General features: G+C 37.7%; 1 protein-coding gene across 1 annotated transcript in view; it reads left to right on the top strand.

Annotated features, from left to right (window-relative positions):
* Positions 1 to 16,825, top strand: part of SYNE1 (spectrin repeat containing nuclear envelope protein 1) — a 261,240-nt gene that overhangs the window by 126,663 nt on the left and 117,752 nt on the right. Inside the window, 11 exon segments of the mRNA XM_050895131.1 lie at positions 1,388 to 1,564; positions 3,365 to 3,630; positions 4,410 to 6,570; positions 6,964 to 7,301; positions 7,909 to 8,053; positions 9,070 to 9,288; positions 10,154 to 10,416; positions 12,043 to 12,208; positions 12,827 to 12,982; positions 13,194 to 13,346; positions 15,556 to 15,738. Coding sequence (XP_050751088.1) covers positions 1,388 to 1,564; positions 3,365 to 3,630; positions 4,410 to 6,570; positions 6,964 to 7,301; positions 7,909 to 8,053; positions 9,070 to 9,288; positions 10,154 to 10,416; positions 12,043 to 12,208; positions 12,827 to 12,982; positions 13,194 to 13,346; positions 15,556 to 15,738 — 4,227 coding nt within the window.

Genomic DNA, 16,825 nt, shown 5'->3' with positions numbered 1-16,825 from the left:
GCCTTGATCTGTCCTCTTTTAAAAAGGTCATATTGGGTAACGGTTTAAAGAAATGTTGTCTTACTTTCATCTTAAGTGTTTCTGTTAGAAATAGTTTCCTCTTTCTTTTTCTGCCTTTTTTTTGATTAAATCCACACATTGCCATCCTGGTAGTAATAAAGACACACGACAAAGCTTGCTAAAGGTACTTAGGCAGTGTTACAAGATATTGGTCTAAAGCCACACATATAACATTCTTGATCTAAATTATTTGTTTTCATAAAACACAATTCAATCTATTCTTCTCTGTATTTTATTAAAGCTTAGACATTTTACTGTTATTATTTATTCAACAGTAAACTATGTTCTTATTAGGGTATACTAATACATTAATTATAATCATAAAAAATTATGATGGTTCAATTCATAAATCAGTGCATCTATTTCAGCATATGAATTTATAGAAGTGTACCTCGATTTTAGGTTTTAAAGTAGCTTAATGCTTGGTTTTAGAATAAAATTATAAGCATAAGTTATTAGAAAAGAAACATTATGAGCTTTCCTGTTGTTGTGAACATGAAAAATTCAGTTTCACATACACACACAACCAAACTTTTGAAACTACTTCTGCCAAGAGTAAACATCTAATATATACAGTAAAGTATTCCATATCAGACAAATTGTACAAATCCAAGTAATCCATAAAAAAAATGGCAGTCCAAATATTAAATAGCTAAAAAGCATCCCAAACATCAGAATGAGATTCTGATTTTATATGTAAAGCAGTGAAACATTTTTAAGAAATCACAGACAGTACAGTGCTGAGATATATTAAGCTGGTTGAGTGCCTAAACCTTAAAGGCGCCCTACTGCTGTATTTGGAGCAAAAGAAGCTGTGTGACTATTGGTTTAAGGTGATTGATGGGCTCAGATCCGGTAAGCATTCTTCTTATCAGCGTTTTACGAAAGGCATATAGGTTAAAATAATTGGGCTAAGCAAATTAAATGAAAGTGTTTAGTTTAAGCTTTTATTTGGTCATTGTGAAGGCATGTAGGGTACAGTCCAGCAATATTCTTGGCATGCAATAGACTAAATTATACAGTTAATTTAAGTTTTAACAGAAGACTGAGAACACTTTGAAATACACGCACTCATAAATATACTTGCTTCTCTCAAGGGTGAATGATAATTCTTTTTTTTTTCCACAGCTTTCCTTTGATAGGTCTGATTTTTATGACTTTTGAAGGTTAAGACTCTTTTTGTGGCTAATATTAGCCCCTTCAGAATCTAGTGCAGGAATTTGCTTTAGTACAGTATTGTGCTTAGAGGAAGAATGGTATTCATCCTGCATTCTCCAAAAATGGATGCATTAAAGCATTCCTACTCCTTTTCATTTTTTTCTTCTAGATTGAGCAACAGATAATGCACTCACAGTATTTGGCTCAAGGTTGGGAAGAGATCAAACAAATGAAGGCTGAGCTCTGGATATATTTCCAGGATGCAGATCAACAACTACAGAATTTGAAAAGGAGACGGGCAGAGTTGGAGCTAAACATTGCCCAGAATATGGTACTCCAGGTTAAGGTAAGGAGACTTTGGATTAAGAACAGAAGGTAAGGAAGAAGTTCATCCTGTGGCTGATATTATTATAATTCATGTTATATGCACATATTGCATACAATTGCTAATATGTTCCAAGCAAGAGAAGAGAAGACAGAGGAAAGAGTGTTTCCTTATTGATGCTACAGGATGACACAGAGAGCAAAACACTGTGCTTCAATATTTTTCTGGCTTTGTTTTTTTAACAGTAGACAATTTGCAGCCTACTGTTCTGATTTGCCTTTGCTTTTAATGGGCTAATTGCTGATCATAATGGACCTGAAGATAAGATCTGCAACTTGTGCTTGCTAAGTTCTTTGATTTCAATACTTCTAAATTATTTAGATCTATTTCAAAATTAGTCTAGGAAACTATTCAATGTTGTCAGACTCTGAAAACTACTGAAGAATAGGTATGATAGAAACCCAGTTTAATTTACCCTAAATAATGAGACAATCAGACCTTCACTCATTACAGAAGAAAGAATTTTTATGGCCATTCTGCACACATCACAAGCATCAGTAAAGTAAGAAGAAGAAACAGGAAAACATATTATTTCTTTATTAAATGATGAAATGCTTGGGTTTTGCATTTTTGGTCTAGACTTTGCTTGTATTCTTTTTCTGATATGCCTGGAGTTATGTGAAAAGTAAACAGCACTTCCTCTTCATGTCTGTTCTACACAAGTGTTTGAACAAAGTCATAGCCCTTGAAGATACGTCAGCACAATGTGGACTGAAAGCTGTTACACTAGCTATCATTAGAGTCCAGGAAGAAGCAGAAGTCTGTATTTCTTCACTATTTCAGTCAGGAACTTTGGATTATTATGAAAGGCAGGCACCTGCTGTACTGTCAGATGTGGCACAATGTGTATTTTTTCCTTGAATTTGCCCTGGTAGAGGAAGATGCCTAGCTTCATTTGAAGCAGTCACAGAGAGGAATGAGGCAGAGCTGAGCAGTAGTATCTCTTCTCCAGAACCCCTACCAGCCCTCAGTGAAAAAGCATCATCCCATCAAAGTGCTGGAGCTGGGTGTGTTTTTTTAGTTACAGTTATTGGAACTAGAAATTGGGAAAAGATTATATTTACCCAACAGCGTGTAAGTGCTGAAAAATATTTGGTTAGTTTTAGTTGTCAGTATATTGTATATTCTTTTTTTGGGTTCTCTGTGACTTCTTATTCAGTAAGAAATGTGTATGCAGATGGACTCTTTTGTTTACTGGAATTTATTAACTCAAATAGCAGTCATACCTAGATAATCATTGGCTTTGTTTCAATAATGACAGCGATAATGGTCGCTATTATAGAAGTAGGAACAAAACAAAGTATGGATGTGGGGCCTCACTGACTCATGGACTCTGCTTCCTATTTTTAGTCTCTAATGAAGAAGGAAAAGGAAAAAAATGAGCTAGAAACAGTACTGGTAAAATGAATTCTTATGAGACCCAGACTATCTTGTGTGTTTTAGTATATGGTGGGAGCTGTGCTAGTCCAGAAGCCTGGACAACAAGGTGTGAGTTGATCGTGGTCTCTGTTTATCACTGGCACTTGGAAACTGCTCTGGTTTGCTGTCATGTCTATAACCAACCTCTTCTCACCTGAGAAGATGGGGAGGAAGGTTAGGGGAGGGGAGAAGGCGCTTCTTCCAATTTACATCTGCACAGCATTTGCCAGGGCAGATAGTTAGTCCTTACACAATTTATTTATTTCAGAGTTTTTATTTAAATTCCATCTTATAATTTTGAGTAGGTGTCACCGTATTGGTTTTGACTTGTATCTTTTTCAGGAATTCAGTCAGAAGTTGCAGTCTAAGCAGTCAGCTCTTACCTCTGTTACTGAGAAGATGAACAAACTAACCCAAGGACAGGAATCACCTGAACACAAGGAAATAGGAGAACTGAGCAACCAGTGGCTGGACCTCTGCCTTCAGGCACACAGTTTGCTCATGCAGAGGGAGGAGGATCTGCAGAGAACGGGGGATTACCATGATCGCATGAATGTAGTTGAAGTTTTCTTGGAAAAGCTCACAAAAGAGTGGGACAACCTGGCTAGGTAAAAAAGGAGTAGCACACGCAAAGCTGACTTAGTGCATATACACTGAAAGAGCTGTTTACACAGTGTCTCTAAGTTGCATCCACTAAAAATCCCTTTTTCCATGCTTAATTAAAAGCAAGCCTCCCTTATTAATTATAGGACAATTACTTGTATTGAAATAAAGAGAGTTTGAGAAGCCAGATCTTCAGTGTTTGTCTTTAAGGCAAGTACTGATTGATCCCATCTCAGAGTATAGCATTTTCTGATATTTCAAGAATTTTGACTATTTTGTTTGAACTGTTTCATTTGTGTTTACTGTGCTTCATGTGTGTTTTTCATTGTAATATTGTTTTATCTATTAGACTATTATATTAAAGCTTAGTTGCTGCTGCTAAATGATTGCAGCTGCTTTGTATAACATAAGCACACCAGCGGTGTGTAAAATTGTGAGAGTCTGTTACTGCTGCTATCACTGTTATGGAACAAGATTCACTTCAGCCTCAGTACTTGTTGTTGTTCATATGTCCAATATAACCAGTATGCTCTGTAGTATTCATGTTAATTTGTATGGTCAGTCTGATGACCATATTGCAGATGAAAGGGAGAGGAATAAAAATGTTAAACTTTTTCATTAATATTCAAGACTGGTACCTTCAAAAGAATCTGAAAACCGTAGGTATTTATATCGTATCGATTTCAGTATATAGTGGGCTTATAATTCATCGTGACCTCTCTGAAAAGCTTGTCCTGAGATAGGATCTAATAATTCATTTCCGTCCTGTCCATTTTGACAACAGATCTGATGCTGAAAGTACAAACGTGCACCTTGAAGCTTTGCAAAAATTGGCACTGGCACTACAGGAAAGGAAATTTGCTCTGGAAGATTTGAAAGATCAGAAACAGAAGATGATAGAACATCTGAATCTTGATGACAAAGAATTAGTAAAGGAGCAATTTGGTCATTTCGAACAACGCTGGACTCAGCTGGAGGACCTTGTCAAAAGGAAAATTCAAGTTTCTGTTTCAACCTTAGAAGAGCTCAGTTTGGTGCATTCCAAATTTCAGGAACTAATGGAATGGGCGGAGGAGCAGCAACCTAGTATCTCAGAGGCTCTTAAACAGAGCCCTCCTCCAGATTTGGCTCAGAGCCTTCTCATGGATCATCTTACCATTTGCAGTGAGCTTGAAGCCAAACAGCTTGTTCTGAAGATGCTTGTGAAGGATGCTGACAGGGTGATGACCAACCTAGGGCTCAATGAAAGGCAGGAGCTGCAGAAAGCACTTTCTGATGCTCAGCACCATGTAGATTGTCTCAGTGATCTGATTGGCCAGAGGAGAAAGCACCTGAATAAAGCACTGTCTGAAAAGACCCAGTTTCTCATGGCAGTCTTTCAGGCTACAAACCAAATTCACCAGCATGAGAAGAAGGTAACGTTTCCGGAGCACATTTGTCTGTTGCCAGAAGATGTGAACAAACAGATCAGGACTTGTAAGAATGCCCAGGCTAACCTGAAGGCCTATCAAAATGAAGTCACGGGGTTGTGGGCTCAAGGAAGGGATTTGATGAAAGAAGCAACAGAACAAGAAAAGAGTGAAGTGTTAGGTAAACTGCAAGAACTACAGAATGTGTATGACACTGTTTTACAAAAGTGTAACCAGAGATTGTTAGAACTGGAGAAAAACATAGTTTCCAGGAAATATTTCAAAGAAGACTTGGATAAAGCTTGCCATTGGCTAAAACAAGCGGATATTGTCACATTCCCAGAAGTCAATGTAATGAATTCTAACTCTGAACTATACAGCCAGTTGGCAAAATATCAACAGATTCTTGAGCAATCTCCAGAATATGAAAATCTGTTACTTGCACTGCAAAGAGATGGCCAAGAAATCCTACCGTCACTTAATGAAGTGGATCATTCGTATCTGGATGAAAAACTTAACATTCTCCCTCAGCAATTCACTATTGTCACTGCTCTGGCAAAAGAAAAATTATATAAAGTTCAGGAAGCCATTTATGCCAGAAAAGAGTATGCCTCTCTGATAGAGTTGACAAGGAAAGCTCTGACTGAGCTAGAAGATCAGTTTATTAACACGGACAAAGCTCCGGCTGCTGTTTTAGCCAAAGAAGCTGTGTCACTCCAGCAGGCCTATAGAGATCTCTTAGGTGAAGTGGTGAGCCTTGGTGCAGCAGTGGATGAACTAAACCAGAAGAAGGAGGCCTTTCGAAGCACTGGCCAGCCATGGCAACCAGATGAGATGTTAAAACTTGTCACGCTGTATCACAAGTTGAAGAGGCAAATAGAACAGAAAATCAACCTGTTGGAAGACACAATAGAAGCATGCCAGGAGCATGAGAAAATGTGTATGCAGTTTGAGGCACAACTAGAGGCAGTGAAGAAGGAGCAGATTAAGGTAAATGAAGAAACGCTCCCAATAGAAGAAAAGTTGAAAATATACCATTCTCTGGTGGGCAGCTTGCAAGACTTGGGGAGTCTTCTGAAACGAATAACTGAACATCTAGAAGCCCTTTCTCCTCAGCTTGACTCATCTGCCTGTGAGACAACAAATCACCAAGTGCAGTCTTGGCAAGAGAAACTAAAGTCTTTGCATGCTGCCATTGGTGACACCGTGATGGAGTGTGAGAACAGACTTGTTCAAAGCATAGACTTCCAGACAGAAATTTGCCGCTCACTCGACTGGTTGAGATGGGTGAAAACAGAACTTAATGGAACATTAAGTTTGGACCTCAAACTTCAAAGCATCCAAGAAGAAATCCGAAAGGTTCAGATACATCAGGAAGAAGTACAGTCAAGCCTGAGAATAATGAATGCACTGAGCAATAAAGAGAAAGAGAGGTATATGAAAGCAAAGGAGCTGATACCTGCTGACCTGGAAAACACTCTTGCTGAGCTGACAGAACTAGACGGTGAAGTTCAAGAAGCTATACACATGAGACAGGTTAGTGCACCCTAAATGTCACTAGTTTCTCGCTCACAAAGCTGAAAAAGATGGCTCTGTGGCTTGATGTTTGTAATCATCACAAAAAGATTGATTTTAATAATCCTGTTGTTTGGGGTTTTTAATGACTTAGGTTGTGGCCTGTTGCCATGGATGACTTGGTGGGGGGGAGGGGAAAAAGGCTTCCTTAATATGCATTTACACCTGCATGTAGAAGTGCAAACTCACTCAAAACCTACTTCCATGTAGTCTCTCCAGACCTGTATTTTAGATATAATAAAAGGAAAAGAAAGCAAGCATGGGCAAAATCCAGACTCTCAGCAGAGGATATTTTTGTTGCTGCTGTGAATTTTATGTCTGTGACCCTCTGTATAATTTTCCTTTTTATTTCAGGCTACCTTGAATAAATTATATAGCCTCTGCCAAAGATACTACCAAGTGATGCAGATAGCAAATGACTGGCTTGAAGATGCTCAGGAATTTCTACTTTTAGCAAGAAATGGGCTTGATGTTGAGAACTCTGAGGAGAACCTAAGGAACCACATTGAATTTTTCAGCACAGAAAGTGAGTTCAGTAATCATTTGAAGGAGTTACAGGGCCTTGTGCCTGAGATAGAGCCCTTTATCCAAGCCACAGCAAAAGAGCAGCTGATGCAGAATGTAGCTGCATTGGAAGAAAAGGCCAAAGGGACAAAGCAAGAAGCCAAAACCCAGCAAGAGCAGTTACAAAGGTATATTAATCTTTTTTTTCTTTCATTTTAAGATCACCTTGTTGGTGATGAAAGAGATCACAACATTAATAGGAGTTTTGTAAAATGTTTATGCTACTGATCAGAGAAGTGGATACTGGGATTCAGAGCTCTTGGATTCTGTTGTCTCCTCTGCCACTGACTGACTAGATGTGTGATCCTGAGGAAGCTGTAATAAAATTGTATAAAGCTTGGAACAGCACCGAGAAGAGTAGGGAATGACTGTCCCTTATTTCACCTGAACTAAAAGGAAATACCTTTTTAACCAGCATAACTATGTTACTTATTCCTGAATGTTCTGGATTCCAAAAGTTTGGGTGGGTTTAAAACACAACCTAGGCAAAGTTACTGAGGAAAAGTCAAACAAGGGCTATTAAATGCCCAGCTGTGTCTGTAAGGCACAGCTGAAAATCAGGAGCATATGCTTCTATGTATGCTCTTTCCCAATAATCTTTCTTTTTCTTGGAAAATACTGTGTAACAGCAAAACTAAGCAGTTACATTGAAAACTAGGTACAACAATATTCCTGATTTTTCAAATGGTTTTATATTGCATTAAATTGCTCTTTCTGTAACCATATTTGTTTAAGGTGTGCTTCTGAGTGGCAGGAGTACCAGACAGCAAGACAGAAGGTTATTGAAGTGATGAATGAGGCTGAGAAAAAATTATCTGAATTCTCAGTAGCTAAAGCTGCTTCTTCTCATGAAGCAGAAGAGAAATTGCTAACACATAAGGTAAAGTACTGAAAATTATATGAAATCCTTTTCCTTCAGTGAAAATAAATGTATGTTATGTAGGTCCCTACTTGTGGCAACCTGAATTTGAGTTTTTAGATCTTTTCCTGTAGCGCTTAACTGTGTCATAGCACACCAAGAGGTGTTTTGTGTTATGCAGAACACGCATTTTATTTGTGGGGTGACTGAGGCAGATATTTTAAATCGCTTTTCAGCTTAATGTCTGTCTGTGTGCCTATGACTATAGATAACTGGAAGGAACCAGGAGGTTCCTAAAAGCCTCGGTGCATAAGCCGCAAAATTGTGTAACCTACAAGAAATTCAGATCAATAGAAACGTCCATCTACTTTGGATCACATGGCATAGATTTGCTAGGACAGGCGGGGCTGGGGTTTAATATTAACTCTTGTTTAGTCTAAAAGAAAGAAATGTAACTTAGAAGAATTACTTTCTCCTCTAGTATTTAGGGTGCTAATCAGTTGCCTTAATATAGGCAGTTAGTGACACTTCAGGCATCCTGCCTGGTCTCCAACTGTGTCTCTGTGAAGGCAGGAATCTCCCATAAGAGTAATGTCGTGTCTGCCAGCTTCATGAGAATATCCTGATACCCTTGGACATGTAAAATGGCATTAAAGATAAACATGACATAAATGTATGCTTAAACACCTGAATTGCTTCTTTCATTTTTAGACTCTGATAGAAGTTAGTCTTTCCTATGAGAAGGGTCCTGAATACTCATTTGCATCCCTTTTGAGGGGCTAGCAAGGAATAGAAAATCTGATTATACCAGATTTCTGCTGCTTCCAGAGAGTTGCATTTTGGACCAGGTCCTTCAAGTAGCTGTAGCTAATATATTGCGTATGAAAAATAAAGTGAGACCTAACCACCTTACTCAGCATAGAGTACCTCCTCTTTGTCTGCAGTGGATGGAAGTGGCTCATCTGCTTGCAAGTGTGTTGAATAGTTATGGGTTGTGTTGTAAAAGAGGAAAACAGTGCTTATTTTTGCCTTTTCAGACTCTTGTGTCTGTAGTAAATTCTTTCCATGAGAAGATCACAGCCCTAGAAGAAAAGGCTTCACAGCTGGAAAAAGTTAGCAATGATGCCAGTAAGGCAACTATAAGTAGATCCATGACAACAGTTTGGCAGCGCTGGACACGGCTCCGGAATGTAGCCCAAGAGCAAGAGAAAATTTTGGAAGATGCAGTGCAGGAATGGAAGGGCTTTAATGATAAGGTAACTTCTGGTCTTGGTAAACCCTCCTTTGTTAACTGTGCATAGGTTTTCACTCACTGTACTGCCTTATTAATCATCTTATGGTAGAGAAAGCTGATAGAGGAATAACTGATTTTTCTCAGGTCATAGAAAAAAAGAGCTATGGAAGACCTAGGTTTAGAGCCACTGCCTCCAAGGTTTGCACTTTCCTTCTGTATGCATACATGTATAGTAAATACAGAGTTGTTTTGGTTTCTGGTGGTTCTTCAGAATCTTATCCTCTATGTTTCCCTTCCCCAGGTGGTCTGTTCTAGATTAAGTCAACCTCTCCCCCCCCCCCCCCCCCGCCCCTTTTTTATTTCCCCCTGAAGAGTATGAAGTCGCTATTTCTAAGTTTATGCAGTGATATTATTGCCTGTCACTGCTCACCGATCATGTCTCTCTTTTTTTTTTCCCTTATATCCTACCTAACTCTTTTTATCTGTCGTCCATTATTTTATGCTCAGATTGCAGGTTCTCTGAGAATGGGGATAAACTCTTTGTTAAATGTATGACTTATGCCAAGTACAGGTCTGCACTGGAGTAAAGCTCTAGGTCCTATGGCAATAAAGATAATAAATGCTAAAAAATATGAGGAGCCACTCATCACTTGACAAAAAAGTCCCTTAGCAAGTCCTAGTCCACTGTGAAGAGCTAGGGCTAGCTAGCTAGATCTAGCACATTAGAGCATAGGTTTGTATCTGCTATAAAGAGTGCTGCACAAGCCCTATACCACAACTGTTTTACAGCATCTAAATGTACAGCACTGGGTTTAGCACCTTTTGGTATCAATTCTACTAGCTTCTTTTTCATTCCATTATTGCCAAGACTGCATCTCTTTCCATAGATTCAGAAAGCCACCATAGCAATAGATCAGCTACAAGGTCGCTTACCAGAAAGCTCAGTGGAAAAGGCATCCAAGACGGAGCTCCTGGAACTCCTGGATTACCACAGTGGTTTTCTTCTGGAGGTGGAGCACCAGCTGTCATCTTTGGGCCTGCTCAAACAGCACGCTGTCAGCATGCTTCAGGATGTGGAAATAAAGCCTTCGTCTCAGGAGGAACTACCAGTCATGCAAGAAATCAAAGCAATGCAAGATCGATGCCACAAGTAAGGCAATATTTTAAAAGATTCACTAGAAAAATGGTACCTTACAATTCATTAATAAGAATTCATGTATCATTTTTGTTATCATTAACAATTACCATGCTCAAAATAAATATTAGTTATTTTATTTAAAATAAGTAACAGTTTAATTTTAAAGTATCTTAAATTAAATTTGAAATAAGTTTTAACCATTATTTTTTATTTCCATCAGCAGAAGTATGCATTTTAGAATATGTACTTCTTGCCTTGCATAATAATAGTAACTTCTGTAAGAGCTGTATAAACTACATTAAAGTTATAACTGATTTTAAACACTTCCATTGCATCTCACCATTAACAGTGACCTTTTATCTTTTTGCAGGCTAAGTTTTTAGATTAGTTTGTCGCTTTGTTTCCCATGTTGGAAGCACTTAGGTACCTAAAGTAGGTATCCTATGAAACTTACAGGGGAATTTAGTGCATATGCAATGAAACATATCTTAACATTTCACCCTGTGGTTATATAAATGTTTATCTAAATCTAAAATGTTTCCCTGTCATGTATAAAACAGGAAGTTTTATGGCTAAGTTTCAGGACTCATATCCACCTCATAACTGCACTAAGATGCTGTTAACTGGATCTCCACAGTGGGAAGAGGGAGAGAGACAGAGAATGAAAAAACTGTAAACCTTGCACTTGGCCTGTGCAAAGTTCATTGTGTGCATGCATAACTGATTACAGTAGAATAGCAATCCCTGTAGAAAATGTGTAGATATCAGCACTTCTGTAATTCTATTCTTCCCTTAGAATTGGTTTCTAAGAAATAAGGTCTGTGATGATCTCATGCTCATGTAAATGAGGCATGATTCACCTATGAAAGGTTATACAAACATAAATCAAATATGGGAATATCAAAGTAAGATCCATGACATGTACATAAGAGCTACAAGTAATCCTGTAGGTCTTTCATAGAGCTGTCGTCTGAAAAAGGTTCTGTTTTTTACAGGAGATCCAAGTTCTTGAGGAAAGTGCAGAAATTCTGTCTTAGTGGAAGTGTGGAGATAGGTCCCTGGATCAAAAATGGTGTTCAGATGTTTGATCCATGCCTTATCCTAGGTATTCTGCCAATGCACATCCCAGCAATAGGGGTGGAATTTATCTCATGTTATTTTAGATTATAGATACCTGCATCTGAACTAGTTAATTCTTGCTCTCTAATGAGTGGTGAGGAATAGACAGGTCTAAGATGCAGTTTTTTGACCTATTTTAGAAGTTTCTTTTAGAATGATGATGAATCATCCTAAATCATGCCCTAAAATTGCCTGCTTCCTCCACTGACAATAAGGGCAGTTTGTGGTGACGAGCTCAGATGTAGGTGTCTCTATAGTAAACATTTGCATTTCTTCAAAAGAATTGTGTGCTCGATGTCAAAATACATAAAACTGCTAATTAAAAGGAATGAACAGAAGAATGAACATGAGAAATTTAAGTGTGCTGCTTTAGTAACGTGTTGCAACACTGCCCCACTTTTTATTACTCTGGATATGGGGCTATCAATCATTATCTTTATTATTCATTTTTTGACAAAGCAATGTTTTTGGACATTGCTTAATTTGTCACAAATAGTTATTGTTTCTTTGTTTCTGAAGTATGCAACAGAAAGTGAAAAAAGGTGTGAAGATGGTGAAACAGGAGCTGAAAGAGCGTGAGGAGGTTGAAGCAGAGATTAATATTGTGAAGTCCTGGATCCAGGAAACAAAAGAATATTTATTAAGCCCTGATGTAGAAGTGGATACTCAACTTCAGGAGTTGCAGGTATATCAAATTTGTCAGTTTCTAAATTACAATGTTTATCTTCGTTGTAATCTGTTAGTGAGTGTTAATCAGTTCAAAACCACCATGAATTCAAATTAGACAATATTCATTAGTTTTTGAGTAAGCCACTAGACAAATTCATAAAGCATGAAGTAGCTGATGGACTGTAATACCTTATTTTAAAGATATGTAAGATATATTTAAGTATTTGCATTTATGCAATTTTACGTGCTAGCATATTGTGTAGTAATTTTTCCTCCTCTCATCTAAAATCTGGGGGAACTATAGAATGTGAACAGACAGAATGTGACATCTCTTTTCTATCTCAGCAGTTTGGGGTGGGGAGGGAAGCAACAACATAAAATAAACTCATTTCACTGGAGGCGGTGAAAACTTGACATTTTCTATATACGTGTGGTCACACAGGAACAGAGAACTAGACAGACAGTCATAAATGAGAATCCAGGGAATCCCAAGATAAAATTCTTTTTAATGAACTAATTAAAAATTTTAAAGCAGTTAGCTTTGTTGCAAACTGCATGTAATGTCTGCATTTGCTAAGTACACACAGACACATTTTTCCCATTGTTCTTAACAATACTGTTTTTCTGTCATTAGTCTCTCCTTGGTGAAGTAACTACTCATCGCCAGGCTGTTGAAAAAATGGCTGAACAACAACAGAATAAGTACTTGGGGCTTTATACCATTTTGCCTTCTGAACTCTCTCTTCATTTAGCAGAAGTTGGGCTGGCCCTTGTAACTGTACAGGATCAGGTAAAGCATAGTAGATAAATGCATTACAGATCTATAGCCCTTCTTTAGACTTTATAACAGTGAAATACAGTATCCAAGTGTGGTCAAACTATGACAAAGTAGAGTAGTTTTGTTACCTTCTTCCTTTAAATAAAAGTAAGTTAAATGAACGTTAATTTCCTTTCAGGAGGAGAGATTTCTGGTTACTGAATTTAATTCTTGTTGTTGACAGATTCAAACCAAAGAAAGAGAAACTCAGCAGATCAAAACATTGAATCAAGAGTTTGGTCAGAAAATCCAGGGGATAGCAAATGAGCTAAATGTCATTCTTTCCAAACTGAAAAAGAAAACAAATGATATAGCACAAGCTAAACTTGAACAAAAGGTAAGACAAGGCTTCCCATATTTGGTTACACCATAAATTCTTCTGGATTGGGACACTCACTTCATACCAAAGTTGTATTTGTGAAGACTTGCATGACACATTTTTTTAATGTAGTTCAACAGAAGAATGGACAGCAATAAGGGTTGACAGATGAGATTTTTTTAATTATATTCTTTGCAAACTAGCCCATACAGGGACTTGAGTGAGTAACAGAACTTGGAGGAAGTAGCTGAGAGTGAGAGTAAAAGCAAGTTAGATGGACAAAGTTATGCTGTTCCCTCTAAATAATGAGTATGACTGCAATCTGGGAAAGCCTAAGAGGCTCCCAAACTGCTCCTTGTCCCAGTCTGTACTGAAAAGACCATTCTTTACAGTACACCTTTACTTGCGATAAATAGAATTTTACTTAGCCAGTAGTCTATCTCGTGTCATTTGGAGCAATGATGAGGTAAAGTACTACTGGTGCTGTTAAGGGTAATGCAAAGGACTCTTGGTTCTTTTTGTAGGTTTTCTTAATCTTAGGTATGTACCACACTCAGAAAAGCTCATCTGTACTGAGGTGTAATGGCCAAGTTAGGATTATTATATGAGAGTATGGGATTTGGGCGGAGGGGTTGGTTGAGGGTGGGGGTTTTTTTGGTTTAGTTTGGTTTTTTTAACTAGTCAAAGATAAACTTCACCAAGTTACTGTCAGAAAGTAAGCAAAGCATACCAAATAGGAGAAGATTTGGCATGTCTGGTATGTCAAAAATTACCTGTTTATTTTCATGAGTTGCTCTAAATATGCTCCAAAGTACCATTTGCTTTGCAGGAGGTGTCACTGAAATATATCCCTTTAAATTTGGTGTATCTCCTTGATTCCAATAATTAAGCAGAAAGCCAGAGAAATGTGCTTTCCGGTGTTGCACAGATGAAAACTCTCACGGGCGATTTGGTAAAGTTCCCTCAACTGCATTTATGTCAGCGCTCAGCTGATACTCCTGAGATTGGGTTGGCTTTGATTACAGCAGTAAATGTTTTTATATTAACATTGAAACTGATTGTGGAAAAAAACCATAAAAATCTGTTTAAATCAATGTGACCCAATTCAAATGGATCCTTCCCTCACTTCTAAACAGCATATAAATTCTGCATCGTTTCTATAGTAGAGACATTTATTTATGCCTGCCTGAAATTCGTGTGTCTTTGTATTTAGATGAGTAATTCAACATGTCTTTATGTCTACATGTAGACAGTTATGTCACTAAGTTCATGGAATAATATTTTTTTATTATAACCATTGATCATAACTTACACTCTAAGGTGTGTCTGCCAGGACAGCCCTAACCTGAAGAGTTTGAAGTAACTTCTTGAAGCACCTGTAGCTAAAGCAGTGTTCTGAATCAATTTTTGTCTGATGATTGCAATTTAAATTTCTAAAAATAATTGGAAAGGGGCTAGAGTGTTTGATGAGACTTGTTTTATTTATATTACAAAAACAATGAATCGTTAACACCTTAGGTATAAAAACCAAATACAAAAAAACCCCAATACCCCCTCCTCAAGAAACTGTAGCCTATAAGTGTGTTATCAATCCATGAGAAACATGGAAAACCTTTTAGTTTTCCTTTTTAAACTTTTCAGAAACTTTGTAACTATGATAAGAAAAATTGATTTTAAAATCTGCTTCTATTGAAACAGTCTAGCATGATCCAGACTGCTCCTGTGTCAAGATCAAGCTATGAAAATACAAGTTTCAAATGAAAATGAAAGTTTTCATAATGCATTAACGAGTAATTACATATTTCTGAGTTTGTAAGGGTATATTTTGAGACAGCAACGAAACGAAGCCCCTTTCCAATAACTAAAAATCCTTGTCATGGCAATGTGTGCTGACTATTCATTTCAAAAACAAACACAGAAGGATGGCCAGGAACAGTTAATGTCACTCTGAAGTGACTCAGTCTTTTGCTATGGTAGGGAAAACGGTTATGCATTTCAGCCAGGAAGTCAGAGAAGAAAGAGTAATGGCACACATTTAAGAGATGACCAAACATCCTGCTGTTCTGCCTTCCTGCTTAGACAAGCATTGTTGGTTTCCAGCCAGAATAAAAATGGAACAAGCTATGGAGACTTTGGACAGGGTATAAAAGTTGCAAGTTGGACTAGAAATAATCAACCAGAAAGCTAACACTTCCTGGATCACTGATTTTCTTGTTTTTCTGTCTAGATCCTCGGTGAAGAGTTGGACAGCTGCAATATAAAGCTGTTGGAATTAGATGCATCAGTTCAGGACTTTGCAGAGCAGAACGTACCGCTGGCTAAGCAGCTGGCTAACAGGATAGGGAAACTCACTGCATTGCACCAACAGACCATACGGCAGGCTGAGTACAGAGCAGCCAAGCTCAGTCAGGTATGATCTCAAATCCTTTCTGCTGTTTCCTTTCAGAAGCAGAAGGAGCATGCAAACTTCTAATTTATTTTCCTGTAGTTATTCAAGAAGGGGCATTCCTTGCCACATCTGCCTATTATTAGTCAGGGCTTGCATCACACCTCAAAGAGAGGCACAGATGGGTCAGCTCAGGAGGGTGGAATAATTCTGTGATGCTGCTTTAACATCCTCTTCCATGAATCATCTGCTGGTTGGTTCCTCTGGTGCCCTGAAGAGATTATAGACCTTCTCACAAACAGTAGCATGCCAGGAAATAGTATCTCATTGTACTTTCCAGGGCCTCTGTCTTATCATTGTTACCTATATTTGCAGCGTTACAAAAAAAAACAAAGAAAAAAATTGTTTTGCTCTAGTCACAATCTATAGAGGGTGAATATAATTTGTATATTCAATATAAAAGCCTAGATACAATGGCCCTGATAATGCATAATGTTTATGCAATGTTTCAGCATTCATAAAGATGCTTTCCCTGTGATTCAAAGTGCCTGAAACTTTCTTATGTATTTTTTTGCTAATTGTTGTTATCCCAAAAAAGTCTAGCTAAAAGCAAAGAAATGGATTTTCTATGCTTCTGCCATCAATACCCTGACAAATTATGAGTTCTCTTTTCTGCATGCGTAAAGAAGCTTCTGTAAGGCTTGAAAAAGATAACTATTTCATTATATTCTTTTCAGTTTCCTCCAGAAAATTGTTTTTTAAAAAGAGGTAGAAAATTACTGTCAAAATAAGAGTTCAGTCAAAGGTACTTGGTGAAGGGATTTAACCATTAGGATATTTTTGTTCAGCACCAAGAAATCCACTTCCTATCATAAAAAATGATAGGTAAGGCAAACTGCATGCAAATACAGTTCAGTCACCTAGGATTTGATCCATCCTTCATACAGGACAAATGCATGAAAATCAGTGAAATTATTCCTGCTAAGTGAGAAAAAAATTGGAACTAAAGAGTACTTTGCTAAATAGAAATTGGATGAATCAGAAAGCAGAGCTTTTGTCCTGTGTTTTGAAATAAGTGCAACATTTCTCTTTTTGGAAATATGACAGACTG

This window comes from Gymnogyps californianus, chromosome 3 (genome assembly GCF_018139145.2).
Source record: "Gymnogyps californianus isolate 813 chromosome 3, ASM1813914v2, whole genome shotgun sequence".
NCBI lineage: Eukaryota > Metazoa > Chordata > Aves > Accipitriformes > Cathartidae > Gymnogyps > Gymnogyps californianus.
Note: the sequence above shows the minus strand (reverse complement) of the source record. Positions and strands in the feature narration are given on the sequence as shown.